The 16534-nt window shown below is 36.1% G+C and overlaps 1 protein-coding gene across 1 annotated transcript in view; it reads right to left on the minus strand.

Annotated features, from left to right (window-relative positions):
* Nucleotides 1-3441: 3441 nt before the first annotated feature.
* Nucleotides 3442-16534, minus strand: part of LOC128994113 (ethanolaminephosphotransferase 1-like) — a 34542-nt gene continuing 21449 nt past the window's right edge. The window contains exons 7-8 of the mRNA XM_054418393.1: nucleotides 8238-8420; nucleotides 3442-7480 (exon numbers count right to left, since the gene is read on the minus strand). Of these exons, the coding sequence (XP_054274368.1) occupies nucleotides 7412-7480; nucleotides 8238-8420 (252 nt within the window). The 3' untranslated portion in view covers nucleotides 3442-7411. The remainder of the gene's footprint in view (nucleotides 7481-8237; nucleotides 8421-16534) is intronic.

The raw sequence follows: 16534 nt of genomic DNA on the forward strand, positions 1-16534 counted from the left end.
AACCCTTGACGCCAAGAGGAGGCAGAGGCTATTGTAATATTGATAAGATTGTTCCTTCTTTCTTACGATATTTATAGACAAGAAAAACCCCTTGAAGCCAAGAGGAGGTATCAAGCGATAAATAAAGATTACCAGTTGAGTTTAGTACGGTCAAAACAACATACAATGCCAATTTCATTGAGTCCTCTCAAAATTCTTGTGCTGCTGCTTGGTCTGTCATTAAAAAGGAGGGGGCCCCTTGCAAAAGCAAAACCAACTACCTACTAGACTTTCTTCTGAGGAGCTGAATGATTTCTTCATTTAATTCTGTCCAACAGACTCGGGATGCAATTGGTACCCCACCAACCCCCGCTAAAAACCCTCCTAGCCCAGCAACCTAGACCAACATGTTCTTTTAACATTGAACCTGTCTAGCTCTTGTGGGAAAGTGCTATCTGTTGTACATAAGATGAATAGCTTAGAAGTAAGGATGTTGTTGATTTCTCCGCAATCTTAATTAAGAATGTGATTCATCATATTATTGTAGTTCCACTCACATATTGTATCAAGGAGGGTGTTTTTCCAGATGTCCTAAAAACAGCCAGAGTAGTCCCTGTCCATAAAAAGAGGGGAACCATAATGTGCCTGAAAATTTTAGACCTGTATCTATTCTCCCTGTGTTTGGTAAGATTTTTGAAGGTATAAGGATCAAATGTTACCTTATTTTGAAAGTAATGGACTGCTTGTATCAGCCCAGTATGGTTTCAGATCAGGCCGTTCCACAATCGATGCAGTTGAAGTTCCGACTATGGTGTTGTTTTAAATTCGTTTGAGAGTGGAGGCTTTGCTGGGGCCACAATATGTGACCTCAGCAAGGCTTTTTGACACCGTGGTCCACAAAATTTTGCTTGACAAACTCCATTTTTATGGAGTTAGGGGTAAGAGCGCTTGGACTTACTGGGATTATACTTGGGCGGGCGCAGACAGTTTGTCTCTGTAAATGGTCAGTCCTCTGTTGTCAAATCTTTAACTCATGGCGTCCCACAGAGGTCTGTCCTTGGGCCCTTGCTTTTCAACATAATGATAAATTACCTTTATTTGCATTTGGGAGAGGGGGTTGTTTGTTATGCAGATGACACTACTCTGATTGGGGTAAATGATAACTTTAATGTCCTGCAGGGCACAATGTCTCAGACTCTCCAAAGGGCCTCGGCGTGGTTCCGAGCAACTTTCTCTTTCTGAATGAGAGTAAGACTCTAGTCCATAATACAGGTCTTAGACAGCTTAAGCAAGATTTCACAATAAGCGTTAAACTACTTGGTTTAATGTTGGATCCTAAGCTGGATTGCAATAGTCACATACCTCTTGTATGTAGTAGACTTTCCAGGGTGATTCACTTGCTCCAGGAACTTGAAGAACTCTGTACCCACTGAATGGCTAAGAACTGCCTACCTTGCCTTTTTTCAGAGCATAATTCTTTGTGGTTTAAGACTTTGGGGTGGCACTCCGGGAGTCGAGAGGGTTTTGACGCTCCAAAAGGCGGCAGTCAGAATCTTGGCAGGTGCTGATTTTCTAGCCCACTGCAAATCTATCTTTATTTCTGAATCCGTTATGACAGTGTACAGTTTATATATTTACCAATCTCTTCTGTGTACTAAGCAGGAGTCAGGCTCTCTCGAACTCCGAAGGGATATCCACCCTCACAATACTAGGAGGAAGGATGACTTGAATGTACCCTATGTTAGATTAAGAAAGGTCCAATCTAGCTATTGTATACAGAGATAATATAAGTTTTTTAACAAACTCCCTTGTACAGCTCGGAACCTGCCGGAAGCAAAATTCAAAAAGGGGATAGAATCTCTTCTGTTGGCAAATTCGATTAACACATTCAAAGAGTATTTTGAAATTTCACCTGGCCAAGTAAGTCAGTTTTTTTTAGCCAATGAGTGCAATGTGTGATGATAAATAAGTTTTGTTTTTGCTTTTCAATTCTCTGCATGGTGTGTTGCAGGCTTAGGCTAAGATTTTGATGTATTTGACGTTTCCTTGTACATAATTATACTTTCAGGTAATAAATCATTCTCATTTACGTATATATTGTATATATGTCACTAGTCTCTATATAATATATATTAATGGTTTTAGTTTGAGACAAGAGTAAAAATAGGAATGTATAGTCATAGATAAAACATACTCCTCAAGGAGTATGTTTTATCTATGGTATAGCTGTTGTTATCCATCAAAATCATGAAAATATGTTTTTATACTAAAAGCTTTACATAAAAAAAGATAATTAGGAAAAAGAATTAAACCATTCAGTTATACTCGTGTAGAAAAGTGTCTAAAGTGAGGTCCTCAAGTTCACACCTCATCGTGTCCTTAATTATTCATAGGTATATTTATAGGAATTATTGTTGTTACTTAATTTGGGTCTTGTTAAGTAAACTGGAGTAAACTGTAATTAACTGGCAAATTAACTAAGTTAGTCTGTGGTCAGAATAATTAGTGATGGTCAAAACCAGAAATTTTGAATCTCAAAACCGAAACCGAAACTTTTAAAAATCGAATCCCGAAACTCAAAACCTTAACGCAAAACTTTTTACTTAGCTGGTTACATAGGTCAAGGTTACAAAAAATATAGGTGATAATAAAATGTTAAGTATGCAATCAAAACTGAAAGAGATCTACTCCTGACACTGACATAACATAAATATTTATCTGATAATCTTAAACTTGAATACAACTTTTTTTTTATAAACAACCAACATTAAAATAAATTAAACCCCTAACACCAACATAAATATTAGATTAATTAGAACATTTAGTAGTCAATATTTCTCTGTGTTATGAAAATATTGATGTGAAACTGAATGATGTGAAATTTGGTGATCGAATCTCGAAACCGAAACTTTTCCAAAGTTTTGATGGTTTTGAGATTTGGTTTTGACACATCACTAGCAGAATATTTAATCTATGCTGTTGCTGCTCTACTGTAGAAGACCAATTATATATTTTTTGCTACGACAGTACAAGATTTGAATATAATACTCCATTAAGATCAAGGAGATATTTTTGGTCACTTGCAACAGCTGATTATTTCCCGTGGAGTCTCAGATGACTGAAACAGTCCCATTTGATCGATATCCCATATAACTTTGTCAGCGTCAATAGCGTCAGCTTCGGGAACCTTACTCATAGGTTCCTCATAGTCAAAAGCTTCGTTTGTCTATAAAACAACGTCCTGCAATAATAGAAATGTCTCTGTTTGAATTTGGAAAATTAATTCAGTAATTTGATATCTATGTACATTCAAAACCCTAAAATATCCATGACACTTTTTTACTTGAGATAATGGAAAACCTGCAATAATTTCATATTTCAGGGACGCTATAGTCAATTTCATCACTAAGAATGAATGTAATATAGAAACTTCATTAAGTACTGATATAAAATAAATAGAAATACCAGGAAACAAAAATTTATTCCAGCCACACTATCCAACAATGAAACATCCAAATAACAATAGTTATTTTATTTACAAAACTCTTACAATTTGTCATCACCATTGTCAAAGACCCTAAAAGTTAAGGACTAGTTAGTTGATAACTACAATAACAAGAATCTTGAATGGTGAGCAAATACAATAATTGGCTCACTGAGTATTACCAGCAATTAATTCTAATAATGCACAAAAGTACAATAAAACAAAGATTGAAACATTTTTCAAAATTTAGTTCACACATTTACATGTAATATAAGACTAGAAAATAATATTATGAAACATGCCTTAAATTACTATAATTTTCCCTTGCATGTTGACCAAAAGTAAAAGTATATACAAAGAAATAAAACACATGATTCATCAAATATTATTTGCTATCCCAACACATCTCTAAAAATAAAACTAACAAAGCTAGCTTTTGACAAATTTCAAACCTGTATCAATTTTGTAAATTGTATAGAGGCATATCCTTCTCTTATACAGGGCTGCGGTGTTGGTGTGTCGTAAGCCGGCCAGCCTAAGGCCATGGTAGTAATAGTATTAACAAACGTGTAAACGTAAAATTGTGCAAACGCTCAATTATGTATAAGTGAAACAGCTGTTTCAGTAAGCAGAGTCTGTGGTGTTACCAATTTTGTCTCCCCGCAGCCTTGTATTAGGGCAGGCTATGATATATACTTATTTATTATTTAAGTCAAATACAAATCATCCAGTAATGAATTTTTTATTACTTCAAGACTAATCTGAATTCCCCCAAAACCAATTATATACATATTATATTATTAATATATTAATACATCAATATATTACAAAAATATTCATCCAATAAAATGAACTTCTTTAGGTACAATAACCATGTTGTAAAATTCAAGAGAAGTAATACACGTTTCCCAATTTGACCATTCAAGAGCTGCTTTAAAATTTGTTCTTTGTATTGAAATTATTTTGATCTTAATTTAACACTGAAATGCATACAAATACAACAGTTCATAAATGGATTTGTGTTTATTGATCATCAGTTAAATTAAATTCTATTAAAACTAAAGCTATTTCCTGCAAATTGTGTAAGTAAGTAAAAACAATGACTAGTAAAAAGTTTGCAAGTAATTTTCTGGTAGAATTAGCTTTAATTAATAGAATGCAAGAATCTGTACACGTTTAAAACCATGAGTCACAAAAGCACATGGCCTCTCCAAGCTGAACTGTAGAAACTTGTAAAGAATGATAGCGAACAAATCCCGGCATTTTTATTAAAAGTTAAAACATTGGTGAATATTAAGGATACTAGTAAACAATTAAGTGTGGGGTGTTTGAATGCAACTTACAATATTTGTTCATAAAGGAATGTCAACACACTAACGTATCGAGCAGTACTCCAACTAGTAAAAAGCAACCACAACCTCTTACAGAAGAAGAGCTAGCACCAGTAGATTTTAAAAACACATTCCTTCTCCGATCAAGCACAACAGAAGACTTATTAATCACAACTACTTAATTAAACTGACAAACTGTATTCAGACAAAGCTTAATCTCAGTTAAATAAGACACAAAATTGTTCTTTATTTGTAAAAAAAAACCTGTTGACCACTCTCCAAACATCACAGAAACTAAACTAAGAGACAAAACATATAAATATATAAAGGATAATAAACAGCATCCATGTTCCTACAAACTAAAACTAAAACACATACTATCAATTTCAACCGAAAAATAAAAAGAAGCTTTTATGTTGATGAGATTTGAATAGTACATTCGGGTGAAGAAATCTTTTATTAAATATTGTCTTAAAGCCTATTGTTTTCAAAATGTATTTTTTCAAAAATATTAATTAAAAACTGATCTAAATAGCTTATGAGCAACAAATCCCACATAGAATCAATTAATTAACCCGCTACTTAGAGAAACATTTATTTAAATACATAAATATACAGAAAATAACGTCCGAGGGACAACACGTGTCAAAAGGAAAACCACCACCGACTGAAAAGAATATCACAAGACTCAAAGCTCGAAAATCTAACAAGCTTATACCATTGATTATAGATATCAAAGTAGACAATGTAAAGTAGACATAGCGAATTAAAACTGTCGTTCAACAACTATCACATAGTGGGGACGACAGTTGCCTCAAATGTATATATGGATGCACCAATACCTTGAAGTTATTTGAGACTTGGCAAACGAATAATGCTAGTTCAAGTGAAAGTTAAGACTGGTGTTGACCTGGTACACGATGATAATGTACACACATACTGAAATGCCATTATAATCATGTATCTTCTCCAGTGCAGGACGGACTCAAAATAGATGTAGAATGTCAACAGGGGAATGTTACTGTGCCAGAAGATTTTGTAATATTATAAAGAGAAAACCTTTATGCTAACAATGTTAACATGATTGGTCCACATTCAACTCCTTAAAATAAAAGTTTTGATCAAATTACAATATCACACTCTGGTATTTGAGATCACATTAATCTATGGGTTCATTTATCTTGATAAGTTACCAAAAACTTAAATAAGTCTTTCAGATAACAACTCATCTCTTGAGGTCGAAGTACCATAAAAATAAAACATTCCATAATTAATTACTCCTTTTCATTGTTTCCTACAATCCCTGCATTTCCTCTCCCAGAACAAATTTACACTGCAATACAAAAACAATAGAAAACAATACTTAACAGTCTGGAATTCTTTCCTGACATTTTAAACTTCATGAAAATTTCTTTAGGGAAAGAGATCTTGGAACACCGCATCGTAGCATTACTCCTCAAATCAATCCAGAAATTCTTCCGTTTTGAACATCTACTTCATTAGTACGTTTGTTACAAATTTCTAAGGATACAGCAAGTGTTAAAAGTAGTGTGTAAGTGTATTGGTGCAACTTCTTCAATCTTACCATACAATGAAATGTACACAGCTTACAGTAGTATTGTATCTATAATCAATGCTTACAGTGTTAATATACAAAGAAGCTTAGCAAAATAACATTACTCCTTAACCTAATTAAAATCATAGACCTTTGATATTATGATTGAGAATTTTATTGCTAAAGCGTTTGCCATTAAATTTCATGAAAATAAGAAAGGATTCGTCTGCAGCTTTGTCATGATTTGAGATGCCCAAAATGTATGAAGGTACACATTCAAATTTAGAAATTATTAAAAACTCATCTGCAACAAATTGAGAAGCCGTTGAAGTATTGGTATGGAAAAAGGAAGAAAATGTAATAGATTTATTTATTGGTCCAACATTAGTAGAGCAACGTAAATCAAACATTTACATGTATTTTTCCTTTGTTATACAAAACAATATTCTGATTTCACCTGGTTCTTTCGGCGCTTCAGAGCCCTTATACAACCTCTGATACAAAGGTGCTGCAGTGCACATTTAAATACAACTTGAATCAATTAGGTTGTTTAAGCAATTAGATGTAATAAAGCATCTAAATCATGACATCTAACTAATATGTTGCCAATTCGTTGTCGGTTCTCGACTACAAAGACAAATTTGCCAAAAGTTGGTATTTAATCATAAAAAACACTTTATAAAATATTTGATCAAAATCGGTTTTGATACAAAACCAAAAAAAAACAGTAAAATAAACTATGCAAACATAATTCACTAGCACTTCTCAAATGAAACTAATTACATAAATTTCTTCTATTTTACCTAGCAATCTGCTATCACCTGACAAGATTTGTATCACAAATCCAGATCCTATGAACGCACTAAGGAAAATTTTCGTAAAGTGTGAGTGCTTTTAAGCATCCTAAAGACTGTTGAACGTCTTGGAAGATAATACTATTTCAGAACAAAAACTACCTTCGTCTACAATCTGATGTTAACCTACTCCTAGCTTGGAAGATGACTCAGTAGAATGGAAGGTGGGTGGTGGTGGGGAGATTTAACACGAGTTGTCGGCCAGCAGTCATTCCGAGTGTGGCCGAGGTTTGATCTGGAAACAGCTGATTCTGAAGTGTCGACACATTTGTCTAACCTAAAACAATACATTAATCTTGAGTGAGAGAAAGGAAAAAATATTTTATGTTGAAACTGGGGACGGTAATTTCAACATTAACTCTGTACTAAGCATCTCGGAGAGCCCTTTTGTAAGTCTAAAACATTTACAATAAAACTGATTCATCATCGTGTTTGGGACTAATAGATGATAACTAATTGGCCTAACTCTCGGGTTGAAAGATCAATCCTGATGCTTCATATTTATTTTTTATGTGTTTGCTGGTAGACTTGCTCAGGTACCACCTTACAGCTATTGTTATATTTACCAGCAATCAACCAGTAATTTAAATATCAATGGAGGCTGTATGGATATAAGATAAATCTGACCACAGAAATTATAAATGACTATGATATATGACTTTGGTAAACCATCAGTGACTTTATTCAATTATTCATCACCATTCAGGATGGGATTCATTATTGATTGTTCAATCACTAATTGCATTTGTGTCGGAAACAATCTCGTTTGAAACTGAACCGACGACCTTTATATTTGAAGGTGACCAGTATAATCACTCAGTTATCCAGACAATCCTACACCAAAACCTTTTCAAACGGTCTTTGTACGAGAACAGTCAAAACCCTTCCCCGCTTTACTCACTGTCATGATCTGTTGGAGAATAGACCATAACATTCCTTTTAGAACCAATACATCACGTAAAACTAGTTTGGATGATCAATTATACTGTCGATGGTTTTTATACATTCACTGAACACTACTCCAAAATACTTACAACACAGGTGCCGTAGTGTATATGAGCGAAGGTGGCTGTGGCCCACAGGGTGTACAGAAGGAACAGCTCTAGCCGAGGCGAGGGCAGCAGTATTGCCAACCCCGTGCAGAGGAACGCAGGACCCAGCAGCCAGTTGTATGTGTCACATCTAGTATTGGACATCTGTGCTACTATCAGTCGGCACTGCAACAAACAATAGCTGTACCCAACCCATGATTTGAAACGGGATTTGAAAGCAAAAATGACTCTGGATAGAGTTACCAGAATCAAGGATTAGTTAAAATACAGTAATACTATAAGCTAAGAGAGAAGTCTAAAGATTTTTGATGGTTTGGAACTGGTCCCAGCTGCCCTTGATCATTGGGCTTAAATTTTAATTAATCCTTCTGGCTGGACCGAGGTTTATAGGTTTTGAGACTGCTTTAGCAAAAAACATCTAAAAAACAAACTCAATAAGACAAAGGAAACAAATTTTAGGGCTGTCATTTCATTCATTGAAGAGACAACATCACTTTCAAATTGAATCCTACCCCCTCCCCAAATCACAAACAAAATCACCCCTTCAGAGGCGAATTCACATAGTTTTCCTCCAGGTGCTTACATATTTTAGATGATAACATGTGTGTTTTCATTGGTCAGTTTTCGCAGAAGTCACTGTACCAGACAATTTTTTTAGAAACCCAACCCCACACTCCGCACTGCTAGCCTTTACTACTTCTTTCACCATTTTCTATGTCGTGGGGATGCTTCCATCCCTTCTCATAGCATTTCAGCATTGCAGATACATTAATCTAACCGCTACAAACGGTTTCCAGTTCCCACACTCCACACTGCTCACCTTACTACTTCCTTCACCTCTTCTTACGTCACGGACCTGTTTCCCTCTCTTCCCATAGAATTTTAAGATTGTAGATACCTTAATCTAATCGTCATAAATAGATCCCACTCTCCTGACAGCTCACCTTGACTACTTCCTTCATCACTTCATACGTCTCGGAACTTTTCTCTCCCTTCCCATAGCATTTTAGGATTGCAGATCCCATAATCTAATCGTCATAAACAGTTCCCACACTCCAGACTGCTCGCATTTACTACTTCCTTTACCACTTCCTACGTCACGGACCTGATACCTCCCTTCCCATAGCATATTAGGATTGCAGATACCTTGATCTAATCGTCATAAACCGTTCCCCACTCCGGACAGCTTGCCTTGACTACTGCCTTCATCACTTCCTACGTCACGGACTTGTTTACCTCCCTTCCCATAGCATTTTATGATTGCAGATACATTAATCTAATCGTCATAAACAGTTCCCACACTCCGGACAGCTTGCCTTGACTACTGCCATCATCACTTCCAACATTGTGGACCTGTTTTCCTCCCTCCCCACAGCATTTTATAATTGCAGATACCTTAATCTAATCGTCATAAACAGTTCCCACACTCCGGACAGCTTGCCTTGACTACTGCCTTCATCACTTCCTACGTCGCGGACCCGTTTTCCTCCCTTCCCATAGCATTTTATGATTTCAGATACCTTAATTTAATCGTCATAAACAGTTCCTACACTTCGGACTGCTCGCATTTACTACTTCCTTCACCCCTTCCTACGTCACAGACCTGTTTTCCTCCCTCCCCACAGCATTTTATAATTGCAGATACCTTAATCTAATCGTCAAAAAACAGTTCCCACACTCCGGACAGCTTGCCTTGACTACTGCCTTCATCACTTGCAACATCGTGGACCTGTTTTCCTCCCTTCCCACAGCATTTTATAATTGCAGATACCTTAATCTAATTGTCATAAACCGTTCCCACACTCCGGACAGCTCACCTTGACTACTTCCTTCATCACTTCCTACGTCGCGGACCCGTTTTCCTCCCTTCCCATAGCATTTTATGATTTCAGATACCTTAATTTAATCGTCATAAACAGTTCCTACACTTCGGACTGCTCGTATTTACTACTTCCTTCACCCCTTCCTACGTCACGGACCTGTTTACCTCCCTTCCCATAACATTTTATGATTGCAGATACATTAATCTAATCGTCATAAACAGTTCCCACACTCCGGACAGCTTGCCTTGACTACTGTCTTCATCACTTCCAACATCGTGGACCTGTTTTCCTCCCTTCCCACAGCATTTTATTATTGCAAATACCTTAATCTAATCGTCATAAACAGTTCCCACACTCCGGACTGCTCGTCTTTACTACTTCCTTCACCACTTCCTACGTCACGGACCTGTTTTCCTCCCTTCCCATAGCATCATACGATTGCAAATACCTTAATATAATGGTCATAAGCAGATCCCACACTCCGGACAGCTCGCCTTGACTACTTCCTTCATCACTTCCTACGTCGCGGACCCGTTTTCCTCCCTTCCCTTATAGTTTTTGGAATGCAGATACCTTAAATCTAATCGTCATAAACAGTTTCCACACTCCAGACTGCTCACCTTTAGTACTTCCTTTAGCACTTCCTACGTCACGGACCTCAAGCTAGTGTCGTCATTTGATTATATTTATGATTCATACCGTTTCTGTTCTAATATCTGTGGAATAATGCTATCAGCTATTTCTTTATCTACTGCATTTAAAAGTCAACAGCTGATCATATGTCTTTGTTTATGTGTCAAATACTGCTTCCATAAGGATTACATTGAAACTTTGAGACCCAGTGGGGCGGATTCCTGAGAGTTATTTTTAACGCCATATAGATGTTGGCACTCACCGATATGGTCTTTATCACCATCCAAAATTTGAAAACGATTGATTCAGCCGCCTAGGAGGAGTTTGCGTATTACGAAATGCATAAAAGTCGACATATAAGAGCTTCGCTCGCTCCGCTCAAAAAAATTAAATTATAAAAATCATAAAAAATAACAATTTTAAAAACATTTTTTTTAAAGTAAACTTGATTTACAAATTCCAAGATTAATCCAGACACTTGTGTTATAAAGTTCAATTGATTTCCTACGTAGAAATTTCACAAGTTGTTTACTTTTATAAGTAATAACATAGAAAAAAATTTTTGTTTTACCTTCCTGCAGCTGATTTTGGGTGATATCTGGTTTCCATGGCAATAAAACCTTGTTTGTTATTCGCAAAAATTATTGAGGAAATATGCAAAACAAGAAGCAAGATATTTATAAACATCATAAAATTAAGAAGAAACTAGCGGCACTCGTAAGTGCAGCGGCCGTACGAGTAACGCTCGTAAGTCGGCGCCAATGGGTTAAGTAGCCATGGAACAATATATACAGAATTTATTTAATCACCCAAACAGGCTTATGACATTTTCATCTAATAAACGCCGTATCTACTCTGGTGTTCGACCGAGTTTATTTTCCCGACACGTTTACTTTGGTGTTAACCAAGACCAACAAACGATTCAAGCTTTATTAAAGTTTCTAAATTGATTACAGTATATTCGCATGCACGATATAATTCATTCTAATTTCTATCCCAACGCATATTTCGAGTGGCTATCATGATCATTAGTTAAAGGTAAGCTAAACATTATTAGCATTGTTGTAATGTTTATTCTGAGCCAATAAACTTGAAACGATGATTAATTATTGAATACGTTAGAATTCTGGACTATCTCATTGTAGGCTAGGCTATATGGACAAATTTTGTGACTAATTTGAGGTGAGACGACTATTACGCATTATTTCACGAAACCACGATTATAAATCCAATATTGTCTCTCCACCCAAAATTTTGTCACGTTCGGTCAGAGAGTCACATAGCACTGATCCTGCCTGATAGGACCTGACTAGGGTTCTGTGTGCATGTCGTGTATAGTGAATTTTACTTTTGCATTTCAATATAGGTGTCTTAGGAAGTGTTTTCCACTCGGGTGTCAAGTTCGCACCTGGTACGTTTTCGAGCTATGACGTCATCAAAATGGCGGCCATTGATTTTTTTAAATTGTATATTTCGCAAACTATTTGTCGGATCGGAATGAATGTTTTTTTGTTTGAAAGATAATTTTAAATGCTACCTGTTTTACATTTACACATTTGTTGTATGTTTAGTACATTCTTAGTAATTTTGCAAAAACCTGTATTTTTAAATATTTTTGAGTTATTTTTGTTTGTAACGTTTTATTGATACAATTTATAAAAAACCACCAATGAAAAAAGTTGTAGAACATTTAAAAATCTTTACAAAAATACCAAATTCGATATGTTTTACTCAAAAGATTACGTCAAGAAACTAGATAAATCTCATAAAAACACCAATTTTGGCGCAAAAACGCCTATTAGTCCGGCATCTAGGGCAGTTCGCAAGTCTTATAAAGACAGTTTCGCCATTCAATGTTGATGTACGTGTCTAAATAAGTGTTTTCAACTCGGGTGTCACGTCTGCACCCACTGCAGTTTCCGGTTATGACGTCATTAAAATGGCGGAAAGGGCTATATTAAAAATAACGATATTTTACATACCATGTATTGGATCGGAATGAACTTTTTTTTGTTTGAAAGATAAGTTTACATGCTTTCTTTCTTACATTTGCACTTTTGTTTTATGTTTAGTACATTTTTCGTAATTTTGCAAAAACCTATATTTTTAAACATTTTTGTGTTATTTTTGTCGATAATGTGGGAGTAACCCACATCACCGCCAATAATTATATATATTGAGGTAAGAGTCAACCCCATCGGCTGATCCAAAGGCAGGCAGACAGCTCTAGTCGGACCGAGACTAGCGCTCCAACCGGAAAAGACCAACCGCCGGCAAGCAGGTTTGTCTGAGATCCGTCGCCGAAGAAGAAGGAGGTCCTGATCCTTGGTCAACAGCTGGTAAAGTACCGATAATGTCTAATTAATTGTAATCTTTTGGGGGATAAAGGGGGTAAGGGGTATCTTTTCTAAATTAGGGCAGGTTCAACCAACAATAAATTAACTGATGTAACTAAATTAACTTTACAATTATCGATATCATGTTTAGGGCAAGTTGCTGCAGGCGAGTCTCAATGGCGAGGGGTAGTTAAAATTAAATAAAAATGTAGTTAATGAATTTATTCACGACTTATCAAAGCTGGCTTACGCTGGGCAGGGTTTACGTGAGTGGTATTGGGTAGTGGAATCAGCACGATATTTATTAAATGTGGATCTAGCTGGGTTAATTCCAGTCAAGACCCCACAGTTGGTAGCAGAGCGAAGCGTTACGTAACATCATCATGGCCTGCATAGTAACTATCGCGGGATCCTGTTCGGCTGGCCAGGCTTTGAGTAAGTCTTAAGTTCCATAATTTTCACTTTTAAAACGATTTTTTATTTTCGGGGAAGGTAATTTAAGGTGTTCAGTAATGGTTTAGAACATGAATTCCATTGTGTAATCATGCAAGGTCAGATCACGTGATCGAGTTTGGAATTTCCGGCGTGACCTCGTGTGAGCAAGTTGACTCATCAAGATATTAAATTTAACTTCTGGGAATTTATTTATTTATTAAGTTGAGGTTCCAAATGTCAAGGCGTGTTTACAATAAATTTTCATTTCAATATCCGATTTTAAGTGACGAATATGCGTGTAGTTAGTACGACGTGGGACTACTTAACCCATGTGAGTGCCTAGGCTATGTGAAGCATCCTGTTGAGCTGCGAAACACATTTCAATAGTAATAGTAAGTAACGTACCTTTTATTTATTTTACAGATAATTATAATTCCCAATATTTTTTCCCCAAGGTTAGTTAGGCCTATTTTCAGTATATTCAGCATAAGTAGGTAAGTTTGTTAGGTTAAAGCTGCAGTGTGTTCAGATTAAATTGATTTAAGTATTCAAATGCAATGGCCCTTGACTTTTACATACAGAAGAGGTATATTTATCACCATGCACAGTAATTTTGTGTAGGCTAACTCCTTTTGGGTACAATAATTTTTTGTGGTGGTTTCAAGCAATTTAGCCCTAGGTAGGCCTAGGCCTAGTTAGTCTTAAGTAGTTAATCTTAAGTAATTCCTACCAGAGAATCAGGTCATTGTTCTTTATTCTTGATCTTAGCAGCCTAGTTTATTTTTAATAGTGAAATTTACACCCTTTTTTTTTTTTACACAATTTGCTAGATTTAGTACGGTGATTGCTAGAACAGTTTAGGTTGAATTAGGCAATGGGTGGGTTGACCGCAAGATGTAATAAGTTTTACTGACTTGATTCAGTACCTGAGTAAAGCATGCGATACACAAAAGGTAGTAACATTTTACTATCATTACTCGGGACAATCACCCCCCCCCCCTCGATTCACACAAACATTGATATAGATTAATTGTTACTGGCGGTCCTCTTTCATGATCTAGCGCTTTGTTTTTTACAGTTAGGCCTACTGGATTATTAAGCCTGCAATAAATTTTCATAAATTAGTTTGCATTGTTTATAAATTAGTTACAGTTGCATTATTCTTAGTTACAGCCACAGTAGCCTAAGTAAATTTTTTCCCGCAGTTAGTAGTTGTACCAAATTTTCTTTTTTGCGATGCGTTGGAGCGTACTTGTTGATGAGTAATACAGTAGGCTAATTATATTTAACTTATAAGTTTATTGTTTAACTCTGTTATCGGTTAGGCCTATTATTTAATGTGCTATATGCATAAGTTAGGCTTTTCCCACATGGTTGAAAATTCCCACGACTAATTATTTTGCATTTTTCACCTCATTAGTAGGCCTATTATATTAATTCCCCTCCCCGCACATCAGCACATCATAACCCCCCCCCCCCCACCCCCTTCGAATTATTACCATCCAAGGATCAAACAAAATCAGAATTACAAATGTATGCAATTAGTTTAATGGGTGACTCCCAATTCTGTAGATATGCCAACTTTCTGCAGGAGCACAGATCATTAATAGCTTTAGAAAAATCATTTTGTTTTTCCGGCGCGACGATAGCTGATTACAAAAAACATTATAAGTCAACGCATTCGTCGATACCGCCGAATTCAATTATCCTTATTTGCTTAGGAACGAATGACATAATTCGAAATACGCCATTGATGCATATGAAGAATCAATTTTTGTCTTTATTGAAATTAGTTAAGAAACGCCACACACCCAAACTGTTATTAATCCTAGCCTTGCCTAACTTTCCACGCCTTGCACAGAACAACAACGCACTCGCTCACATTGATGACTTCAACAAATACTTAGCCACTTTACAGTCTCACTCCACACACTTACTACGTTTGGATATTCCAACTCACAGCGCTCATCGATACTTTGAAGCAAAATATTACCCTTCGGGAAGAAAAGATGGAATCCATTTCAATGCCAGAACTTTTTCGCGCCTCGTGGAAATACTAGGGAATCATTTGAACAACATTTCACTTTAAATTAACAAAATAAATAATTTTTTTTAAAAATTAATTGCAGCGAATTTACAAAAGCGTTTGAGCCGACCATTGTCGCAAGCCACAAGCATCGATGCATTTCTTAGTGTAGGCCTAGGTATATTTATGACGATTTTGATGAATGTTAAAAAAAAAATATATTCATGGAAATCGTCAATTTAATTTCATTTGAAACGAAAGTCTGCTTTCTACGAATTCAAGATAGGTCACCTTACCACCTTATCCAGTCTGGAACCAAGTAGGGACTCTGTCAATATTTAGTTGGGTTACTCAACCCGAAATAGAACTAGGGCGAGTAGTCAACATGTCTCTCAGTTGCACTGTCACATTTCAGGTGATGTGATGACATCACATAGATGATTGATGGTTTTGAGGTCCAAGTCTTTAGAACAAAAAACAATAACTTAATTCGAGTTGAATGGTATCCCCTTTTGTTAAAAAAAAATGTATGTATATATGTATATTATATGTTATAAATATATGTATATATATATGTAAAAAAAAAAAAAAAATCATCATGAGCAAGTACCTTTATACCTATCACACCTTGTTACCTCACCTGGAAAATATTTAATTAAGCGGCTTCCAAACTCCAATCCAGCTTAAGACGGGTACAACCCCCCCTTGTCGGCCCATTAGCATGGCACCCGTGGGTGGTGATGGGATGGATAAAAAAAAAAAAAACCCCATCGTATCACTCATCCGCGGGACTAGTGCATACCCCTGGTATTTAAAAAAAAAAAAAGTAGAAATGCCAGCAAGGTGACACTGGTAGCCCGCGATGCGTCGTCGGGGAACATGGAATGGAATGTGACTAGTCAATAAATTCAAAGCCGCCAAGGTATCAACGTCCCTTGTCTTCACCCTCCTTACTACTTGCTCAACCAAAAAAAAAATAAATAAATAAATAACAAAAAAAAAAAAAAGTTCCCCTACCATCAACTC

The sequence above is a fragment of the Macrosteles quadrilineatus genome, unplaced genomic scaffold (genome assembly GCF_028750875.1).
Source record: "Macrosteles quadrilineatus isolate MER2022 unplaced genomic scaffold, UCM_ALF_1.0 Scaffold_5__1_contigs__length_97177068, whole genome shotgun sequence".
In the NCBI taxonomy this organism is placed as follows: domain Eukaryota; kingdom Metazoa; phylum Arthropoda; class Insecta; order Hemiptera; family Cicadellidae; genus Macrosteles; species Macrosteles quadrilineatus.